General features: G+C 32.5%; 1 protein-coding gene and 1 long non-coding RNA gene across 2 annotated transcripts; one reads left to right on the top strand and one right to left on the bottom strand.

Annotated features, from left to right (window-relative positions):
* Positions 1–280: 280 nt before the first annotated feature.
* Positions 281–21,999, bottom strand: LOC123562192 (uncharacterized). Its single transcript, XM_045354846.2, has 4 exons — positions 21,823–21,999; positions 16,829–17,285; positions 16,142–16,297; positions 281–1,063 (listed from the first exon to the last, which is right to left on the bottom strand). Exons 2-4 carry the CDS (start codon positions 16,943–16,945, stop codon positions 815–817), a joined length of 522 nt encoding a protein of 173 aa, XP_045210781.2. The 5' UTR covers positions 16,946–17,285; positions 21,823–21,999; the 3' UTR covers positions 281–814.
* LOC128549103 (uncharacterized) lies at positions 2,757–15,132 on the top strand. Its single transcript, XR_008367473.1, has 6 exons — positions 2,757–2,931; positions 3,415–3,468; positions 6,164–6,246; positions 7,101–7,166; positions 12,351–12,435; positions 13,225–15,132. It is a non-coding gene; the product is annotated as an uncharacterized LOC128549103 (long non-coding RNA).
* Positions 22,000–22,905: the final 906 nt, after the last annotated feature.

The raw sequence follows: 22,905 nt of genomic DNA, 5'->3' as shown, positions 1-22,905 counted from the left end.
ACTTGAGTTATTTCCCTTAGTAGCTTCTAGTGTTAACTATATAGGGCATAATAAGTATAGCAGTTTCTTCTTCATAACTTATGATGTATTTGACCTAGAACTATGAAACGTACAATGGTATTAGATCACCATAATGGGGTAGTGCCCACACAATTTCGTATGGATAGAACATTTATTATCTTCAAGTTGTGCATCCACATCTAGCCACCCCTGCTAATACACCCTCCCCATCCTTTTTTATGGAATGCCTGTGCTTCATGCCAGTTGCCAAGTGCTAATGGTTTTTTATGCCAAATGCCATTTACTTTACGCTAAATGCCAAAAACTTATTGCTTAATGCTACATACCAAATGTTATGTTCCATAATTATATTGAATGCTAAATGCCAAATACATCAATCGCTAAATAATATGTGCTAATGGTCAAATTCTTTTTGAGTTAATGATCTGTATCTTTAAACTGATAAACACTCCTTTGAGTTATGTGAACATTTCTTTCTGCTACGAAAGGTAACAGTATACAGTATACAAGACATATTAACGAAAACTCCCCATTCTAGGCGGTGCTTTAATTCGTATTTATATAAATTTAAGTAATGTTTAACCAAAATACATTAATGCAACATTATGTTTGTTTGTTTGTTGGGTTTAACGTCGCACCGACACAATTTTAGGTCATATGGCGACTTTCCAGCTTTAATGGTGGAGGAAGACCCCAGGTGCCCCTCCGTGCACTATTTCATCACGAGCGGGCACCTGTGTAGAACCACCGACCTTCCGTCAGCCAGCTGGATGGCTTCCTCACGTGAAGAATTCTACGCCTCAAATGAGGTTTCGAACCCACATCGATGGGGGGTAACTGGTTTGAAGTCAACGACTCTAACCACTCGGCAACAGAGGCACCTTAATGCAACATTAAGGTGTCCAAATCCGTATAATATAAGGCGGAGGTTTCTGGCTACAATTCCAAGAACACATTTTAATGATCGTCCGATTGCTCTTATAGGTGTCCATGTTGTATTCAGGTCAGGTGGTCTAGCAGCAATCTGAAGTTGAGCAGCAATCTGCAATATATGAAATATTTTCGTGACATTTAAATTATATATAGAAGGTTTAGTCAATATACATTTAATACGGAAACGTTGTATTTGTCACAGCACAAAGCATAACAGCTTTTTTTTGTCTATTAAAGAAAATTATATTTCTAGAATACTTTAAAAATATAAGAATGAAAAAGATTCTGCTTAGTTAAAATAAATACTTTTGAAAGCAACAGGCGGGAAAAGTCACGAATAGGTTTTCAACAAACGTTGTGCTTAATGTTTTTACTTACTCTGCTGCAGATACAGAATTTACAAAATCTCCCAAGCCCCTGTAAACCTACAACCTTATAACGCAGTTGAAAAGGCACTAGATATTTTATAGGGTTTGTAATGATTATGAATGCATTTCTTTGCTTCTCCGACTCATGAAGTACATTTACATTTACATTTGTGATAAAGATTACATGTACTGGCAGATTTATCTTTCAGTACCTTTTACAATAGTTTTAAAAGTTTTGTAAAGTCACCGTAATCTACAAGGAGCTACTCGCTTGGGTTCAATTTAACTCACGGTTAAATCAGAGTTGTTGTGAAAACTATAACAAGCAAGGACTGGTCTCATTTAGGAGTCATTATAACGAGGACCAGGTGCTTGTTATCTTTAGAGAATAGTCAAGTAATTTTGCTTTTTGTTTTTATCGATTTTTGATACGTGAAATATGTTGCTTGAAAGACGTTATCAATTATACTTAGACCATCGAGAAACTCGCAATTATCAAAAGGAATGAAACAAAATAATATTACAACGTCAATTAACAAATTTCTATAATGCACGAGATGCACGGGACGGTTCTTAGGCAATGACGATAAAACATCTATCTTAGTCATGTAATATCATGTAATATTTCACTACTTTATACTGATGTACACACACCGGTTAACAATTGTACAGCTTTTTCGGGTTAATTTCTTACAGAAACTTACTAGTTCATGTTACAGCCCACTTACTAGTACATTGTTAGATATTTTAATAGGTTTGCAATGGTTGGATAGTAGTTGTAGGATGGCAGTTGAAATCTTATGTATGATTGTATAGACGATAGATGGTATGATACAATGTACATGTAACCACTATAGAATGATACATAAATATGGTGCGATTAGCTGGAAGATATTATTATATAAATATTGATTATAATAAAAACTTTCCCAACTCTCTCCTATTATTTTGACATCACATTGTCCAACAATCGCTATCCTCTTATTCTTATACAAATATCTCTGTTCTACCATCCAGCAATTTAGTGGCAGGCGATGGCAAATTTACAAAAATTAGATTTCATTTTCGTCAAATTCTCATTTTCTAGTCTCTCATATTGTGTGTGATACGGATGGAGTAGTATCACTTGTTTTGTGGCATTAAATTTCGTAATATATAACTATGTTAATTATAAACCAGACAAAGTGTACCAACTTTGCAGTTAGTTAAATGGGGTGGGGGAAGGGGGTAAGAAGTTAGGAGAAAAATCTGAAAATATAAAAGAAGATTTTCCAACTACATAACTAATTTTCCACAACAAACATATATAGAAAAGTGCCCAAAGGCCCCAGCGGCATTTCTTTGACTTAATAGAATGGTTTGTACAATATTCGTAAAAGGTAACAAAAGTAACCATTATAAACATATAGTAGACACCGTACTTAGTGGTCTGTGCGTAAATTTTATTTCATAAAAGATGAAAGTTACATGCTCACCGGTTTATTCGGTCTTTGACTTCCGGTTTGATTTGACGTTTTGGGAAAGAAAGAAAGTGTTGATGATTTATGTGTGATATAGTGGATTCGTGTGGCTGTCAGCGATATTTGATACGCGTAGCTTTTGCAGAGAAGTATAACTTTCTATTAATCAATAACGATTTATTTGAATAAATGCTATAAATATAAAAAAGACACGTGAATTGAGACGTGTTTATCTTTTACTTTTATATGGGATAGTTCGGTGGTGACAAATGACAGAAATACAAGTTTAAAGACTTCCACGAACATTTACTGGTACTGCCAGTTTTGAAGTGTATGTACTGAATAAATTGTGTAGAAAAATTTAGAGAAAATGGACCTCGGATTCAATTAAAAAAGTTGCATTATATATTCAGTTACAAAATATCGTCGTAAGTTTACAGGAGTTGCTTCCCTTCATGTATAGTTTGTTTTAACATTAAGAAATGAATCAAAATTGTATCTTTGTAAATATTTTACAGTTAGATTTATGAATATAGTATTATTCTATACTTATATCATGTGAAAGCATATATTATTTCTTTGAATGATTTATAATAAAACTTATGTTATCTTGATATAATTTTTTATTTCAGACTGCTTTACATATCGTCATTGGATATTGTGTTTTTATCTCATTTTGATGCAAGGTGATGGTAACATTAATTTAGTGTGCTTGATATTGGTAAAGTTTACTGATAGAATATTCAGTTTTCTTTAAAATGTTTATTTAATTATTTTAGATGTTTCTTTTCCATATAAAGGGAGGTAATGTCTTTTTAAATAAATATTAATTGACCAGTTTAACTAGTAATTCAGCTTTAAATATATGCATGCATAACTAGCATAAGGGGTTTTAGTTTAATAATATTTTATTGCAACTATTACAGACATGAATGAAAACAATACATATGTATACATATATATATATAGTGCAAATGGGTCGGGCTACAAGTTTTAACAACATTGGCGACAGCCCTCCCCAAAACGTCACAATTTCACATATATATCTGTTCCGATACTTGTCTTGCAATTATTGTATGGTAGATTTATTACAGCGTAGAAAATGTATAACTACGTAATGACAAGATAAATTAATTTTGAAAAAGAGAGTAGGAAAAGAAAAAAAGAGGATTTGTCAAATGCCCCCTTAATACTGCCGAACCCTGGTTAAGTGTTTATTGGTGACAGAGTTCAATACTCGAGACGATAACGATAATTTTAAGGTACATTCGTACTCTTTTAACGACATAAACTGGTTTACGGTAAACACGTGTACATGTAACTTCCTTGTTTTCTTGTTTGGATTACATTAATTATTTCGAAAGATTTCGAAGGTAAGCGGGAATTTTTCAGTTAATTTACTTATATACAAGCTCAAGTCATCTGATTTTAGACTTTCAGGACATAGAAAAGTGCCGTCAAGCTAAGTATACATCAAAAATGGTAACTTTCATATTCGAGGTTATTTTTAGATCTGTGTATAAAAACAATATATTTAATTTAAGCAGACATTGCATTTATTTTTATAAATTATCTAGTGCTGTAGACAGTGTATTCTAAGTAGCTTACTCTTTTACTCTTTTTGTTATGATAAATGAAAAAGTAGAATTATGGGCATAGACATACATCAGCTAACCGTCAGCTAACATGTAATTATTGTAATTTCTTAACAAGGATAGCTAAGAAATAGAGTTTGTAATTTATCAGCTGATAGCTGCAAGTTTAAAATAGCCAGGTAGCTCAGATGGAAGAGCAGCCTAGACTTTGTCACATCAAAGTTATAGGAAGGTCTCAGGTTCGAGTCCTGGTCTGGCTACAACTTGATGATTGATATCTGTTAAGTTTAATAGCTTTAGAATTTGAATCTTTCGGTATGTTTGATGAATTTTTGGGTCTCTTTAAAAATGAATTCGTTTTCAGCATCAGTTAATTGTTCGTTTCCAAACAGTAGCTTATCTGAGCTCAAAGGATGAAAGATTCTAGTTGCTAAGAATAAATTACGCCTCTGTAATGTAAATTGTTTACACTTGAAAAAATAATGTTCAGCATCTTCAACACCACTACCGCAGTCACATGTAGGGTTTTGTCTTAAGTGATTTTTAAACAAGTCTGCATTTAAATTGCTGCATTGGTTTCTGATTCGAGCATGGTAAACTGAAGAGATTCTTTCACCACTTAAAAAATATTTTGGTACATCCGGTGATTTAAAATGGTCCCTTAATGATGATTTGAAGTTTGAAAGTGTAGGTGAATCTCTAGTATTTTGGTCTAGTTCATTCCATAATTTAATAGAAGAGGGTATCACTGATTTGGAGTAAATTTCTGTCCGTCTTTGAATTGATGAAAAGTTTGAATTGTTTCTCAGGTTATAAGGATTAGTTTCATTAACAATAGGCGGAAATAAGTCAGAAAGATATATTGGTAATAGACCATGTTTTTCTTTGTATACTAATATAAGTTTTTGCATTTTACGTCTGTCTGAAAGAGACACCCAGCCAATTTCATTTAACAATCTATTGATTGAAACAGAACGTGTAAGACCAGTTACTACCCTTGCAGCTTCATATTGCATTTTTTCTAAGGATTCTTTTTCAAAGACAGTGCAGCTATCCCAAACCACGGATGCGTATTCTAAAATAGGTCTTAGATAGGAAATGTATATTTGATTAAGTGTAGCACGTTTTAATTTGAATTTTAACATTTGCATTGAACCTAGAACTTTCGATGCTGAAGACGTTATGTCAGATATATGTTCATGCCAAGAGCCGTCATTACTTAACGTTACCCCTAGGTGCTTATGGTGCTGGACAGGAGACAGATTAGTGTTATTAAAGACTAATTTTGGGAGTGATCTATCAGCCAAAGAAAACGTAACAACCTCTGTTTTTAGCGGATTAAAATTTACCAACCATTGTTTTGACCATTCATTAAGTTTTTGAAGGTCTGAATTAAGCGTTTCTTCAATTGTGTTTGTATCGAAAGATGATACTGCAAGGCTGCTGTCATCAGCAAAAAGTCGTGCAGTACTTACTAAAGAATCAGCATAAGGGGTTAGTGTGACAAACTCAATTCTCCCCTGCCAATATTGTCCGGGAGTAGAATTATTTGTGTGAGGAAGCCATCCAGCTGGCTTGTAAATAGATCAGTGGTTCCACCCAGTTGTCCACACATATGTGAAGCAATGCCTAGAGGGGCACCTCTATAAAGAGAAGCTGGCAAAGTGACTTAGGAGCAAAGTCGAGTCAATATTACTATACAACTGTAAACCGGACTAATAAATGTAACATGTATATTTTGTGATAATGTAGAACAAGAGTAACAATTTCATTTCTTTTTCTACAGTGAAGAACTCTCATATGCATTCATACTGTTGTGGATTCACGTATACGAAAATGTTGGAAATGTTGTTCTGAACAGTTATGAAGGTACTATATTATTTTTATAAAAGCTGTATATATTTTCAATATTGCTTAGCTTTGAATGGGACAATATCAGTATTTATATTTTTTCCCACATTCACTTTTCTTTAATACTATAGCTTTGAAATTTAAACTTTATTTGTGATCAGAAGCTGAGCACGAGCTTAAAGAACCATAAGCTTGTCTTGCATTATGTGAAACAAAATCACTTGCGCACAAGTGTTAAAACCACAGATGGTGCTCTTAATTTTACTTTTTTAAGAGGCCTCCGTGGCCGAGTGGTTAAGGTCGCTGACTTCAAATCAATTGCCCCTCATCGATGTGGGTTCGAGCCTCACTCGGGGCGTTGAATTCTTCATGTGAGGAAGCCATCCAGCTGGCTTACGGAAGGTCGGTGGTTCTACCCAGGTGCCCGCTCGTGATGAAATAATGCACGGAGGGGCCACCTGGGGTCTTCTTCCACCATCAAAGCTGGAAAGTCGCCATATGACCTATAATTGTGTCGTTAAACCCAACAAATAATTTTACTTTTTATTTCTTTCTGTCATGCATGTTCAGAAGCAATGTTTCATACAATGAAATGTCTTTGAAATAAATATTTTTTAAGATCAATAATTTTTTTCTCAAGCTTAACAAAATTGATAACTTAAAGCTTAGTAGTCTGTTTTAAGTTTCTATAAAATATATATACTTGAAATGTGAAGTTATAATCATGATTTTGTGCATTAGCATTTTCTTATTTAATGAATTTTTTTTTATAAGAAGCAATTGCTTATTTTCTATCTTTCAGGCTGTACAGTAGCATGTGATGAAATGGTTTTTTTTTTATAAGAAGCGATTGCTTATTTTCTATCTTTCAGGCTGTATAGTAGCATGTGAATATTATATGAGCTGTGACAAGACCTGAAAGATTTTGAATTATTAAGGTATGCATTTGCTTAATATAGTCAAAATAAGGAATTATGTCTGCCCATATGTATGGGGAGACATACTGTTTTTGGGTTCCTTGTCTGTCTGTCTGTCCATTCACATTAAGCTTGTCCAGCTTTCATAGGTCAAATGACTGGACGGATTTCGATAAAACTGCATATTAGTGATTAGTACCAACCTTAGTTGTGCATGTCATTAGCACATTCCGCTTTATGCACAAATAGCCACCAGAACTTAAAACAGAAAAATCTTATCTGGCTTTCATAGGTCAAACTGCCGGAAATATTTCAACAAAACTTCATACTTCATAGGAGTGATCAGTACAAAGCCTAGTTGTGCGTATCACTGACACGTTCTGTTTTGAAGCTGAAAATTACCGTCAGAGGTAAAGGTATACATATGGGTAAAACGTGTTTTTGTGACAAAAACACACAGTTTCTACTTTAAATAGTAGAAATGTTTGTGGTCATACTTTTTCTGTTTAATTTCAATGAGGAATTCTGCGTTTAATTTTAGCTTACCTGAGCACGAAGTGCTCAAAGGTGAGCTTTTGTGATCGCCCTATGCCCGTCGTCGTTCGTCAGTCGTCTGTCGTAAACAATTTGACTGTTAACACTATAGAAGTCATAATTCTGGTCAAATCTTAATGAAATTTGGTCACAATGTTACCCTGTCCCTCAATAAAATCTTGGACGAGTTTGGTATTGGGTAATCTGGGATAAAAAACTAGGTCACAGGGTCAAATCAAAGGAAAAGTTTGTTAACACTATAGAGGTAAAATATTGGTTCAATCTTAATGAAACTTTGTCAGAAAGTTATCCTCAATAAAGTCTTGGACAGGATTGTTATTGGGTCATCTGGGGTTAAAAACTAGGTCACCAGGTCAAATCAAAGGAAAAGCTTGTTAACACTGTAGAGGCCACATTTATGACTGTATCTTCATGAAACTTAGTCAGAATGTTAACCTTGATGATCTTTAGGTATATGCGCAGACTGGTTTGGATCTTTCCTGGTCGCAACCATGTTGGTTTTCTCATGGCGTGGCTCATATGTTGTTTCATATTGGTATTTAATTTTATAGTGGATTTATGCAAGCATGAAATCCAAGGAAAGTCCCCCTTAAATATTTATGATTTCATAGTGTTCATCCATTTCATCTGGTTTTATTTCTGCTAAATTAGTATAAATTATCTGTCATTACAGCCTTTAAGGTACTGTTAAAACCTGAATTGCCAAAATGACTGAAACTGTAAATTATAAAGATGTTCTTGATTTATATCAGTTAGTAAACGGAAATGCTGCTCATTTTCATGAACTATATTGTAAAAGACTGAAAATTGCGGAAAGTGATGTGAATAAATGGAGTTTAATTAAAAAGGTGTCCAGTGCACAAATGAAAGCAAATTCCCTAAAGAAAAAGGAAGACATCGAGCAATATGAAAAGTTTATATCATCTACTTTCTATGCGCCAGAGATAAAATCAAAATTGATTGACAGGAAAAGTGATGAAAATAAAAAAGGAATGAAAAGAATGCAAACCATCTATGAGCAAGAAATACGAATACGTAAACTATCAAATGAAGTTTTATTTTTAAAGGAAAGACTCAAGTCTAAAAATATATCGAAACTAAACCAAAAATTAAAAAGACGAAGTCATACTATTTTAAAGCAAAAATTAAAGTACCAAACTTTATTGAAAAGGCAGAATAACATAAAAGAAAAGAAAGTAAAAGAAAAAGAAGTACAGTGCAATTTTTTCAAACACCAGCTGAAAGAACTTGATGAAAAAATTGAAAGTTTAACAGAGGATAAATCTTTGGACGGAAAGTTACTGTTTGAAAGTAGAGAATCATCCCATGGTAAACCATACAAAAACAAATTAAGAGAAGTTTATTATGAATTAATCAGCTTAAATGTTGGTGTTGAGAATATAGGAAAAGTGGTCAGATGCGTTTTAAGACTGGTAGATTATGATATAGAAGACTTACCTTCAGAAAAAAACGGTTAGAAATTTTAAAACAGAACTTGGTTTAGTATCAAAGCAGCAAATAGCTCAAATATAAATGAATCAGATATACTTTCAATGCATCGTGATGCAACAACTAAAAAAGGAAGACATTATTATGGGGTAGAAATATCTTCTGAAAATGGGACTTGCACAGCAGGGTTAAGAGAAATTATAGACGGAAAAGCCGAAACTTATGTCAATACAGTCTCAGAGATAGTTGGTGATATTGCGGTTTCTGGCAACCTACCAGACCTAAATGACTCTTTTTTTAGAAAACAAAGAACACAATGACTGACCGTTGTGCTACCGAAAAGAAAGTTAACAAAATTTTAATGGACGAGAAAAATATTAAATTAAAATAGTTTTAAATGCTCTGTTCATCCAATTCTACAGATTCAAGAAATATGTGAGAAAGAAATTGTAACCCTTGAAAAGGAACATAGAGACAAATATAAACTGGATAATAATATATCTACGGTCAATACTATTCGATGTGTCTCAAAGTTATTTTATAAAGATGGTTCTGGAGATCCCCTTTTAACTGCAAATTACTTAAAAAGTGTGGGAATTAAATCTATACCGATTTTAAATTTTAGAGGCAATCGATTCAATACACTATTTCATAATGCTGCTGGAACCTTTTTTATAAAGAAACAAATTTGAATTATTTGTGTGAATCAAAGACCAGTTTAAACTTCACACAGAACATTATTGTTAATGGACTGAAAAATGAATTTATTGTTGCAGTGATTCATGCTCTGGGTATTATTTTCAAGCTAGTTACAGACCCATATATGAAAATTACTATGTCGAATTCTAGTGTTTTGGAAGTGTCGGGTGTCTATAGCAGTCTAATAGATGTAATGAAAGCTGGTAGTAGTCAACCAGATTTGTTTCTGAAAAACCAAATTCATCTTATATGTGGACCAAGAAAATATAATGATGAAATTGAAAGTTCACTCTTTGATGAAGTAAATAACGATGAAATATCAGAATTGATTATAAAAACGGTTATGTAGTGCTGTTCATAACAAGTGTTTGAAAACTTACTCTGAGTATCTTGAAGGTGGCATATTCTTTGAACCACAAAAAGATCTAGTTAAGGAAAGCGAACATTGTCCACAAAACAATATAACTGTTGAAAGGCTTATGGCCAAGCTAGATTCTGGTTTAAAGTCAGCGCCAAATATCAATACTTGTAATCTGGAATCTAGAATAATGTTTAAAAATAATGACACAGGAGATTGGTTGATTGAGCAAAATGAAGACATTAGAAATTCAATAATAGAAAATGCAAGAATGAAAAGGAAAGCTGTTCAACAGCAGGAAAGTGAAAGAAAAAATCAGTTATTTAAGAAATCCGTTGATTTGATAAATGAAAGGAAAAGGAGGAAAATAGAAAGTAATGATAAAAAGCAAGAAAAGGAAAAAAACTTAAAAGACAAAATAGATAAAGTAGGATGTGCAGACAATGAAAGTGAAATTAGATCAAAGTTAGAAGGCATGAATACCAAAAAGGAATAACTAGCTTATTTAAAAGATCAGATCAGTTTCTTAAAAAAAATGTAGTAATTACATCAAAAACAAAGTATTTGGTTCAGTTCTCAAAAAATGGAAAGCAGCTAGACATTGAAGAACTTATAGTGAATTTAATGAATTTAATCAGAAAGAAGAGTATTCAAAGTGAAATTTCAAGTGCTACAGAAGTTGTTGGAAAGAAAATTAATCACATTTGGAAAGAAGCTGATGACATTGAAAAAGAATATGATGGAAAGGTGTTATCTTTCAATAAAGGAATTTTTGAGGTGATTTTGGCAATTCAATAAGTTTGCATGAATTAACTGACTGGATACACATTTTACGTAGTCTACACATAATTTTAAATTTGGGAGCATTTAGGCTCACATTTCACATTTACAAACCCATTATACAGCTTGTGTTAGCAACAAACAGTTTTTGTAATCGCTTGTGTTTTGATATCAAAAGCTATTTTTTTAAATAAGCAAAGCTGTGTTTTTGCATCATTAGATGTTTTCCTTCCATGACAGATGCTTTCATTAAAAGGTGTTTTAAAAACATAATTTATTTGACATAACATACTAAGTTTCAGAAACTCAAATAAAATATAAGAACTAAGTTAGAAATGGATATTACTATATATTTTTTTAAGAATTTTCTCACATGATTGCAATTTGTAAATACTAAATTATGTTGCTAACAAAAGAATTGTAATGAAAATTACTACCTGTTTATATGTATTATTATTATTATGGAAGATTATGGCTATATTACATTCCTTTCAGTTCAGAAGAAATAAATCCCCCCCACTCCCCAAAAAAAGTTACATTCCTAAACTGTGTCTTGATGAATGTGATAAAGCTTTCATCATTTCATGAGTATGTTTTCCTAAATTAATCAGTAGGATCACCATTGAAATACTGACTTAAATGCTTCAGCTTGATAGCAGGTCGATACAAAAATGCTCTATTACAATTTGCAACAGCAGACATTGTAATTGAGCACTTATCTTGTAAGAGAGTTTTCCACTTTAATATTGAAATTTATGTTTTAGAAATTCTTTACAAAATATCAAGTTGGTACATGTTTCTTTAATATTTCCTTGAATGCTAACTATGGAAAACATGTTGATACTAAAACAATGTTTTGTTACTAGCATTACAATCAGGTTACTGTTTTGGACAGGTTTTCATACAGAAGTTTAACACAGTACTATCTAACAACCATTTGCATTACAGTCAGATTTAAGTACAGGAATACAATACAATAATTATACATTTCTGTATTATTATCCTTTTAACTATATCAAAATAAATGGATGTCACTTCTGCCAAATATTGTATGTGTAAACAGATTTGACTGTAGAAGATATTCACAAAATGTCAATTCCTTCCTTTCACTGGTGCTTGTGTTACTTTTCTTTTTTAAAACAAAACTAGTATATTCAGAAAGGCAATGTTAACACTTCGGAAATTTGTGTTGTAATATTTAGTATTCTTGTAATATAAGTGAAATTGATATTGTTTTTTTCTGAGAACTGACAGTGTAAAAGGATTTTTAAGAATAATTGTTTACTAAGAAGGTGTTCTTGTTGACTTGTAAAATAATATTTGTTCAGTTTCACACAAAGTTTATCATTTTTCATTTCTTTCAGATACAGTACACTGGATGTGGTGTTTATGACCTTTCAATCGATGAAATATGTGAGGACAAAAGAAATGGCACACTTAAGTTTATTTGTAAGTTACTGGGTACATATGTACAGGATATTTGTTTGTTTTGCTTGTAATATACAAATATTTTTCAACAGAAATATCAGGTGCAGTATTATTATGAGTGGCACAGCCATAAGTGAAATAAGAAAATAGCATTAATGAGTGAAAGATATTTTGATATTGCACAGAAACAAACAAATTGCACCATAACTTTTAAGGCATTGAAGGATTTTATTACTACACAGAAATGTTACCTATGATTATACTATGTGTGGCACACGTGCCCCATGGTTGTCTCTCAAAGGTCAGGGGTCACTGTTGAATGTAAAGTAAATTTTTTTTTTTTAGTAACTTTTATATGCATTGTACTGCATTTGTTAGTACTGCACACAAATGTTCCCCATAATAAACAGTGTGCCACATACATGATGTATTTCACTTAAATTTAATTACATATAGTTTTTGTTTTTAGCTCTTGAATGCCTTGAACCATTTTTAGTCTAATACTGTTGCCAACAACAACAAGTGGTGAACACTAAAAAAGTTTTACAATGGTCAGAAACTTCTGTTTTGCCACTGCATTAATCTGTCACTTGTTAAAGTAAACATTAATAGAATAATAATATTAAAATTAAACACATTTAATACAGCATTTTTAATTAAAATTTTTGATATGATATATGATTCAAGATATATGATTAGTCAATAAAAGTAGTAAATGTAATACTTATTTGATATTGTATGTTGCTTATTTCTCATATGTTATCAAATTATGTTATGCTAGAAATATTATGAAGCTTTATTGTTTTACAGAACTGTCTTTGGTGTCTTCTCAAGTGTATGGTAATAACAGATGCAAATGGGTAGTCACATATTGTTACAGTTGTTAAGACAGAAACTTTTAGTCTCAAATCACAGCTCTGAGCTTTGTCCAGGTATAAGAATATACCCAAGAGATGGAATATATTAAATATTTATTGGAATCTGAGTGTGGTATGAAGTGTGATATTTTGACTTGAAACATAACTCCATGTGATACTTTATTTATCTCATGACTTTGTAACTGACTGAAAATGTTAATGTAATTTGTATAACTAAGAGTGATTGTGTAGCAGTTTTTGGCTACAAGTAAAAACATGACTTGTGTATTATTTTAATTTTCTTCTAGTGAATTTATGAACTAATAAAAACTTAAATATATATTAGATATTTTTCATGATTTTTAAATTAAAAAAATAGAAATCTGCAGGGTATTTTCAGTAGATCGTTGGTGTAGGCTAAGATGAATATTTAGGTTTATTTCTTATTGCAAGATATAAGACTAACACTTTTTGAGTTTTGTTTAGGAGTTCATCATCATTTGTTAAGGAAGTTGTGCGAGAACCATAACTTTATTTGCATCAAGAATTATGGTATTTCTACACATAAAAAGTCTCCCTGGTTATTTTTTCCCAATTTTTGGAATACTGTTTGAGCTATAGCTTTGAAACATTGTTCACTTGTTTATTACTGTTATTAGATAATTGAGTACACAGAATCATTACTCGACATGTATATTTTGAGAAATTATGAACCACTTCAACAAAGAGATTAGGACTTTCTTGTTAAGCGTCCATTTTCTATGAAACTAAAATGCACAAACTGTAAAATGTACAGCCTTAAAACTTTGAACACTTATTTTTGTAGTTGGATAGTTTAACTCTTATATTTTTTGGTACTATTACAGGTATAGTTTTATATTTATACATTTCTTATCAACAGTAGGTCAGTTAGAAGGCAAAAGAAACATAATTCTTTTCTTGCATGTAACCTAATGTCTAGCATTAGCACCCTAAGTCAGTGCTCTGTTAATTTTTCTTTGAGAGCATAATAATATCAGAGTAGTTGTATGTGCCAAAGGTAGTTTTAGTAACACATTATTTTACATGAAATGAGTGACTGTTGCTTATATATTTTTAAAACTTTTAATGAAGAAGGTACATGATATTTAGTTCTGAAAGTGTTAATAATGAAATTATTGCATTTACTGATTTTGTTTAATTCTGGTATTCTTTCTTTACAAATACTATAAAAAATATTCATTATCATGTAACTTAAATAATTGATAGAATTTTTAGCATCCAATTTATTTGCTGAGTTTTATATTTATAAAACTGGGGTCTCTTTGGCTGAATGGTTAAAGTGTCAGATTTCTTAGCACTTGCCTATCAACAATGTAGGTTTGATCCTCATTCAGGTAATTGATTTCTTAAAGTGAATAAGACATCCAACTAGCTTACAGAAGATCACTGGTTCTATCCAGTTGTCTGCCAGTGATCATCACTGTGATGATCTGAGATATTCCTCCACCATCAATTCTGGAAATTCAGCATATGACCTTGAGTCTGCACGACATTAACATCACCTCTCCTCAAGATACATTTGTATCAGTTAGAATTGTTTTCTCAGTTATTTACTACAAACACAATTAATAGCATTTGAATTACATGTATACTGAAAAAAAATGCTAAAGGGAAGTAATAAAAATTGTAATTGATGCATAAAGGGAAGTAATAAAAAATTGTAAATGATGCATAAAGGGAAGTAATAAAAATTTTAAATGTTGTTATGTGCCTTTAATATATTGATTTTATAATAGATGAAGATTTATTTTTATATATAAGGACTTGAAAAATTGCATGTTATTTAAGATATTTTGTGAAAATAAATTGTGCCAAACTATATGTTTTGCTTTTATAAACGTGTCACTTGTCAATGAAACAGGTTGACATTTTCTTTAAAACTGACTATAGGGAAATGATGAGGTCAGCTGGGGTCAGCCATGTACTAGTTTTGTCCCTTTGAATTGTCTGCTAAAGTGTGAAACAGAGTAGCTGTTCTTTCAGATCTCGGAATATTCTAACACATGAAAAAATGTGATTAATATATTTTAAAAATTTGCAGACAAAATGTGTGTTTGTTTATATTTTTTGATAATTGATGGACTTATAGAGTTATTTCTTGAATATTTCAGTTCCCCTTTCAAATTTAAAAAAAGTAGGTACTATCTCTACATATAGGACAAATTGACTCTCGCCCTCCGTTGGCAATATTTAACGAATTTGAATATTTTATCGACATTTACTGAAGGTCACACGAGAAAAATTTTGTGAAATTATTCTGCAATCGGGCCAGCAGTTTCAAATTAGAAGATTTTTTTAGTTTTGTCTGTATAAATACAGGGAAATGTGACCACGGCCAATGACGGCAAAGTTTTTGACGAAACGGAATAGTTTGAAGAATGTTGGACGAACGGTATAAAGGAATCATCTGTGTGAAATTAGATAGGATCAGCGCGCTAACTGAAGATTTTTATTGTTAGCTCTGGTAGCCTCTATAAATTGAAACCTTTTAACAACGTTGGAAAAGAACAACTTAGAAACATTCAGGCGAATTGTCATTAAAATCCAATTTTGACATCGACAACCGACGGACCTACCAACGACGGACATAGCATGATCACAATAGCTCGCCATGAGCATTTGATCCTCATGTAAGCTAAAAAGCAAACATATCGAAAAACTTTTTTCTCTTGACGCCTGATACAGTTTCGTAGGAAAGTCGTAAAAACGCACAAACAAAATGTATTAAGACGGTCATTTGTTATGTTTCTCTGGTCAAACAAATTAAAATATCGCATCTCAATATTAAATATTATATGAGAAACTTTGCATTAAAATAAATAACATACTGTTTCAATTTTCAATGCAACCCTTTTCAAGTTGTCACGTATAGTATCATCATGTATATCCTGTATCAAGTTATGTAGAAATGCTGCCATCAAATCGAACACTGCTTGTCTGTAAAGACTATCGCCAAAATATAGGTGATCCAGTCCATCAATAATCTGAAAAAAAGGTAAATGCATTTACCTGTAAAGTTGCATACAACACATCCAAAACATTACACGTAGTGTTTATTCATATGAATAGAAGTATTTAAAAAATTGGGCCACTTTATGCGATTTCAATATACGTTTTCACTTTTAACTTTTTAAACAGAGATCAGTTTTAAAACAGCTTTTACATGCAACATATTCAATAAAATCTGGTAATGCAATGATGTAACAGTTGTATAAAATGCACTTCAAATGAACTTAGACAAAATGCAAATTGTTGGAAAATGTACTACAACATGTAGCTCTATAATAATATAAATAATCAGGCAAAAGTATATCTGTTAGATTTTATCTTTGCTGAAATGACACAATTTCAATTTTGCTGCCAAGATTAAGAATTAGATTTTAAAGAAAACATCCGCTGAAAGTATTAAGGACTATGAACACAATTAAGTGTAAATGGTCAGATGTTTAAGGTTTGAACGAATCCATTAGCTTACCAAAGTCTGATTAACCAAGTTTAAAGTATATTACATTTACCTCACGAACATCGTAATCATCCAAGGTCATGAACAGTCTACAGTTCGACATCATCCGTATAATAGCGACTACATCTGTATCTTCTGGGGACTCTACGTCTTGATTATCTTCTGGCATGAACAGTTTTGCTATGCCCCAGCATCAAGCCACCTCTTTATTTTTACAGTTCTTAAATCCAATCTTATCTACTTTTCTGTAAAGGGTTATCACTTTCTGAAATAACTCCTTGCATGGCTCACAGTTTTGTGATGGATTGTAATTCCACAAACATCTCTGTGAGTTCCACACCGTGTTTCTACTCATCCAGCTTACGTTGAATCCATCATTAAAATGATCTCCTCCGTTTTGAAGTTGTTCTTGGAATTTTTCGAACTTATGTATTGCATATGCACGGACGGATCTGTAAAAATCATTTAAAACCTCTCTGTCTACTGGCATTCTTGCCATGGCCATTCAGCTGTAAACGATAATACATGAATACGAAACCTTGTTTTGTTTATATTGTTTTAAATAAATACAAATGCGAGTACAGTAATCAATACAAAACAGAATGAAAAAATATAATCGTTACCAGCACTAACTAGTACAAACGCAAAAACCTGTACCTTCATATATGATACAAACGTGGACACAAAACTAAAACATATAATACTAATATCAAAATGATCAATACAAACGCGAATAGTAAACTATTCTGTTCAAACGCGAATGCATATACCATCCTAAAAGATACAAGACTTAGTGCAAAAAGATAAAAAAATTCCACGCAAACAGGAAAAACAAAACAAAAAATGCTAACGCAATGTATTGTTAATATCAACATGAATGATACAAATATGAATAAGGACAAAATAGATAAAACAATGAATGCAAACAAACAAGATATAATTTGTTTTGTCAAGTCGATAGTACTATACAATTTTACCAGACTGAAACTGATTGTTGTAAATTAAAATGAGCTCACAATGTTACAAATGTTATATTTACTTTGTTACAATTAGTAGTTATCGAACCACCTTTGAACAAAAATGAAATGGCTTGAAATAAAACAAAAACAAAAATAGAACCCAAAATAGACGCAGTTTTTTTGTCTTCGGATATACCGCAGTTAAATAAAACAGGAAACTTGCAGTTACTTTTTTCGAATAAATGTTCTCACATCTGTTAGTTACAAATCTCGCTGTGGTTGTAGAATTCTTTAATGTAAAGGAAGACTGCCAGATGTTGGTTTTTATTGGTACTATTTATCATAGGGAGCTTCAGTTAATTAAAACTAACAATTCGGATACTGATGCTTCATTTTTAGATTTACATCTCTCTATTTATGACAATATTATACATACCAAAATTTATGACAAGAGGGATGATTTTAATTTTAGTATTGTAAATTTTCCCCATTTGGATGGGGATGTACCTCAGGCTATATCTTATGGGGTATATATTTCTCAATTAATTCGGTTTGCCAGAGCGTGTAGTCATGTCAAGCATTTCAATGAACGTAATCAATATATTACAAGTAAACTTCTTCAAGAAGGCTACCGTTATTACAAATTGCGTAAATATTTTACTAAATTTTATTATCGTAATTCTGATTTAGTTTTAAAATCCAATAGTAATTTAAAGACACTTCTGTGAGAAGGTATTTCTGAACCCGTTTTTTATGGGGATGTTGTTTACAAACTTCGTAAGATCTTGGGTCATGGAAATTTTCCAAATGCATTTGGAAAAAATATCAAACGTTTTATTAAAAGAGGTTACGACCCAACTGTTTTGAGACATACCGCATGTTTAGTGTTCAGCCCATTTACAGTTGGACATTACGCTTCCCTCTTTGATTGCGTCTGACGGAAGAGGGGGAGGACTCTATAATAAGCAGTTTTTAAATCCTACCAGGACTGAACTGTTTTGATATTTGTCTTCTGGCCTGTTTCATCGGGCCCTTAAGGGTGTTTCTCTTGTTGCTCTGTCTTCTGAAAAGGCATTGAGTACATACGTTTTTGGTTCTTTAGGTTTGCTTTTTATACTTTTATACACGAGCATTTTTGTGTTTTACATGCCATGCCTTTTTGTTTCCATTACGTGTGTTAGAGATTCACCTGGAGGGGATTACTTTTATTTACACTGTCCCATGTCTTTGGAACATGATGGGGGTAAGAGTGAGGTTGGGTGCGCATCATAAACCGGTTTAAGCTCCCCAGTGGTGTTTTTGCCACTGACCGTTCCAAGGCGGTGCCCCACTGTGTTCCTTTGGTTGTTCGTTATGTCCTTATGTGTTGACTTTGTGTGTGTGTGTGTGTGTGTGTGTGTGTGTGTGTGTGTGTTGTTCGTTTTGTTCTTATGTGTTGGCTTTGAGTGTGTGGCGTGTGTGTGTTGTTCGTTTTGTCCTTGTGTGTTGGCTTTGAGTGTGTGGGGGTGTGTGGGTGTGGTGCACGCGTTGGCGTGCTGGGGGTTTCGTTTTGAGGAGGCTGCGCTTTTGGTGCGTGGCATTCCCTGTTTGATATTTTTCTTCGTTTTTTACCCGTATGGCCGCCCCATGCCTAAATTAAAGCTCGAATTAACTGGGGATACCCTTCGCCTAAAAAAACTGGAAATGCACCATATGACATATCATCACTTTGTCAATTTGACGTTAAAATAAATAGAAAAAGTAGAAAAGTCGCTATATGACCTATAATTATGTCGGTTTGACGTAAACCCCCTCCCCCACCCACCCACACACGCGCAGAAATAAGATATCAGATATATCAATAATTTGCGGAATATTATTTCATGCAGCTCAAATGCGATGGACATACTTGAGTTTAGGTAGCGGAAGTCAACAATTCAAAATTATGCATTCGACATTGTACAAGCGTACATGAAAACTTAATGTGATTTTATATATAGGCATCAAATTATAATTTATATATTTAATACAAATAAAAGTATAGCACAAAATAATAAAACAAACATAAAACAGCAATTTAAAGGAAATAAACTGCGATCGCACGACATCAGGTAACCTAATCAATAAACGCAGATGCACATATATCAAGGTTTATCTCCTTTCTTGATTTAGTATAATAACTGTTCGTATCTCCGAAATTACATGTGCCGAGACTAATTTCTTTTTATTGGATCATATGGTGATGTTTTTAGCTTTTCGTAGTTGAGGAAGAGCCCGTATTTCAGGAGCAGCATTGTTTCAGGCATGTGATGCCTCCTGACTAGAACCAACAATCCGTATGGTGTTTTCACATGATGCATTTTATATTCCTAAACAAAGTGCATAAAGGATGTGTGATCTTAAATACTCTGCCACAGACGACCCTTTGAATTTTGAATTTTGAGCTTATGTCCTAGAACCGAATTGTAAAGTGACGCGGACAATATAGCACATTTTTCGATTTGAGAAATTTATTGAAATATTTACAGTTATTGCAAGAATTAAAATTTGTATATTTTACATACGTACATTATCACTATGTAAATTTATGTTCTATTGAGTAATAAATTGTTTTACTTTAGTGCATGTTTGTTCACCGGCTTCTATATTCATATCACTTCAGATTCTATTTGACAAGTTTTAATCCTATGGGGATTTGTCACGGGCATAAAACAAACAAAGTTTATTTGAACGAGAGGCGAGAGGTTAATGTGCTGCTGACGTTAGGAATTCATTATTCGGATCAGTATAGTATTACGTTATTGCGTGTTTTTCGTACAGATGGCTGTTGTCGAGCGTTTTTTGCAACTAAATGTTGATGCAAACCACTTTTGTACGTAACGTTAGTTTCTGTTAAATACTTTAGCTACAGTTCATACATGATATCAAACCTGAACACAACATACAGAGCAAAATTTCGAATGAGATGCTAACAAAACGGGAAATAGAGATATAGAGAAATACTTGTACGTGATTTTATATCAAGCTATGATTACAATGTAATGAGTGGTCCTCTATACACGTAACGTGCATTTTGGTCTGTCATTACCTAAATCTTATCTGTGTATTAAATCTAAAATGCATTACATTTCTATATAATATTATATTTTATGCATCATTGCATTTTCTTGGAATTTCGGAATCTCTTCATCACATTCTCTCAAAGTTTGAGTAGTTAGAATCTTCCATATGTGTATAATAGTAGGTCTAGTATATTCTGCGCTTATTATCAAAGTTTACCGAATCTTCGCTGCTTGTCTTTCATATTTTCACATTTTTTTTTCATTCATAACTACGTTACATTATTTTAATATGACATAATTTTCATCTAAAGTCACGATCTTATCCAAGATTATCTTGTTTGATTATTCAGTGTGTTATTTGTTGTTTATATTATGCCCTGTGAAGTGAATAATTTCCATTAACCAATCCCACTCTTAAAACATCGGTTATCAATGGAACGCAGTAAGCTCCTTCTTAAAAAAACATTTACGACTATACCTTTGTTATCTACAACGCCTCAGTAGAGTACATACAATCTGCCCACAAAGGCCACTCTTCCCATAGAACTTTACTTCAACTGTGTTTAGAGACCACCTGTTTACAAAGACCACCATTGCATTTCCCAATGTCAAAAGGCCAGATATTCAAATATAACAAAAATGAGATGAAATTTAAACGTTTCTAAGAACCGACATTGAGTATTACCGAGGCTAAAAGGCTAAAAAAACAGACTACTTTATATATTTAAGCAATATAACTTTTCCCATGTCCGTCTTGTTTTAGTTTAATACAGAGAAACAAATCAATGCATATATTTGCCTTAAGGAGGACTATAAATTTATATAATCACGGAATCTTTGTCATGAGGACCATATTTTAAGTCATGCAAAAGCCTAAAAATGTTAATCATGAAAAAATGATAATCTCGGGGTGCACTTCATTTTGATCATACTTCCACATAATAGAAATTTTTCGGCTTTTCTCCTTTCTTTAATTCCTCCAATTGCAATAAATACATTAAACTGACCCTCTACAAATATCTACAGAAAATGAAGTCTTAAATTACCTTGCGTTCAGGCTTGTCTCAAGACCGCAAAATCAGTATAATTCCAAAAGAGCATACATAAACAAACGCCGATAACTCAAAACTTCAGTTATCAAAAATTATCCAGGAAAGGAAGTTGATCGTTATTTCGGAATATTCCAAGTCAACTCTGATAATGGTTTAGCCTAGATATTGCCGTCAACTTCCAAACATAAACTGATACAAGGTTACAGTTGTAGATAATAATGTTTGCCGCTACCTAAAACAAGAACAAACGTATTTGTATTTTATCAGATCCTATCAATAAGAACTGCATTAAACTAGCTGTCCTATCTGATGAACAAATTGAGTTTTGTGTCTGGAAACAATTAGTATGGCTAGATATATATGCTTTAAAGTTCACCTAACTTTCAGACAATTAGATGTATAAGGAAAAAAATAGCCTTGTTCCTTTAAATATATATTCTTTAACTTACACATTATTGTATTTTGGACTAAGCAATATATGGTTAAGTCTTTGTATAATAATAGCTGGAATCACAGTACCGTCAAGCAGTTCTTTACTGTGGTATTCAGATAAATAATACATAAGTCCCATAACTGTTAAAGTCATGCACTTCCGACTAAGCATTTTTATAAGTGTAACCTGTTATTTTATCAAGTTTCTTAGTGGGAGAAATTCTAAGATTCAAAATAAGTTCCCCATTTCATGTTTGTTAATATATGTATTTACGACATTTGTGTTTTAATGCTGCTCTCCAGCGACAGTACTTGTTCAATTGTTTTGACAAACACAATTGTTTTGCCACATTGCATCGTAGTGCTCTTCGACCCCGCAATCACAAACATACAATAACCTTAAAATCTTTTAAATTTTCCATTAATTTTATATTCAGTGCACATGTTTGATCATAAACGACTTCAAAACATTAACAACACTTGATTCCAAGTATACTTAACTAGCAGGTGCTAAAACTTACCTGGACATTTGAAACTATGTCGTCTTTGGTTTAAAGCTAGATCACTCGGGTCAAAACATTGGAGTACAAAATCGCTACACACTCTATCTGATCTGTATGAAACTTTGTTTCGAACGTTCTGTTA

This window comes from Mercenaria mercenaria, chromosome 15 (genome assembly GCF_021730395.1).
Source record: "Mercenaria mercenaria strain notata chromosome 15, MADL_Memer_1, whole genome shotgun sequence".
Lineage (NCBI taxonomy): Eukaryota > Metazoa > Mollusca > Bivalvia > Venerida > Veneridae > Mercenaria > Mercenaria mercenaria.
This window is presented reverse-complemented; position numbering and strand designations above follow the sequence as displayed.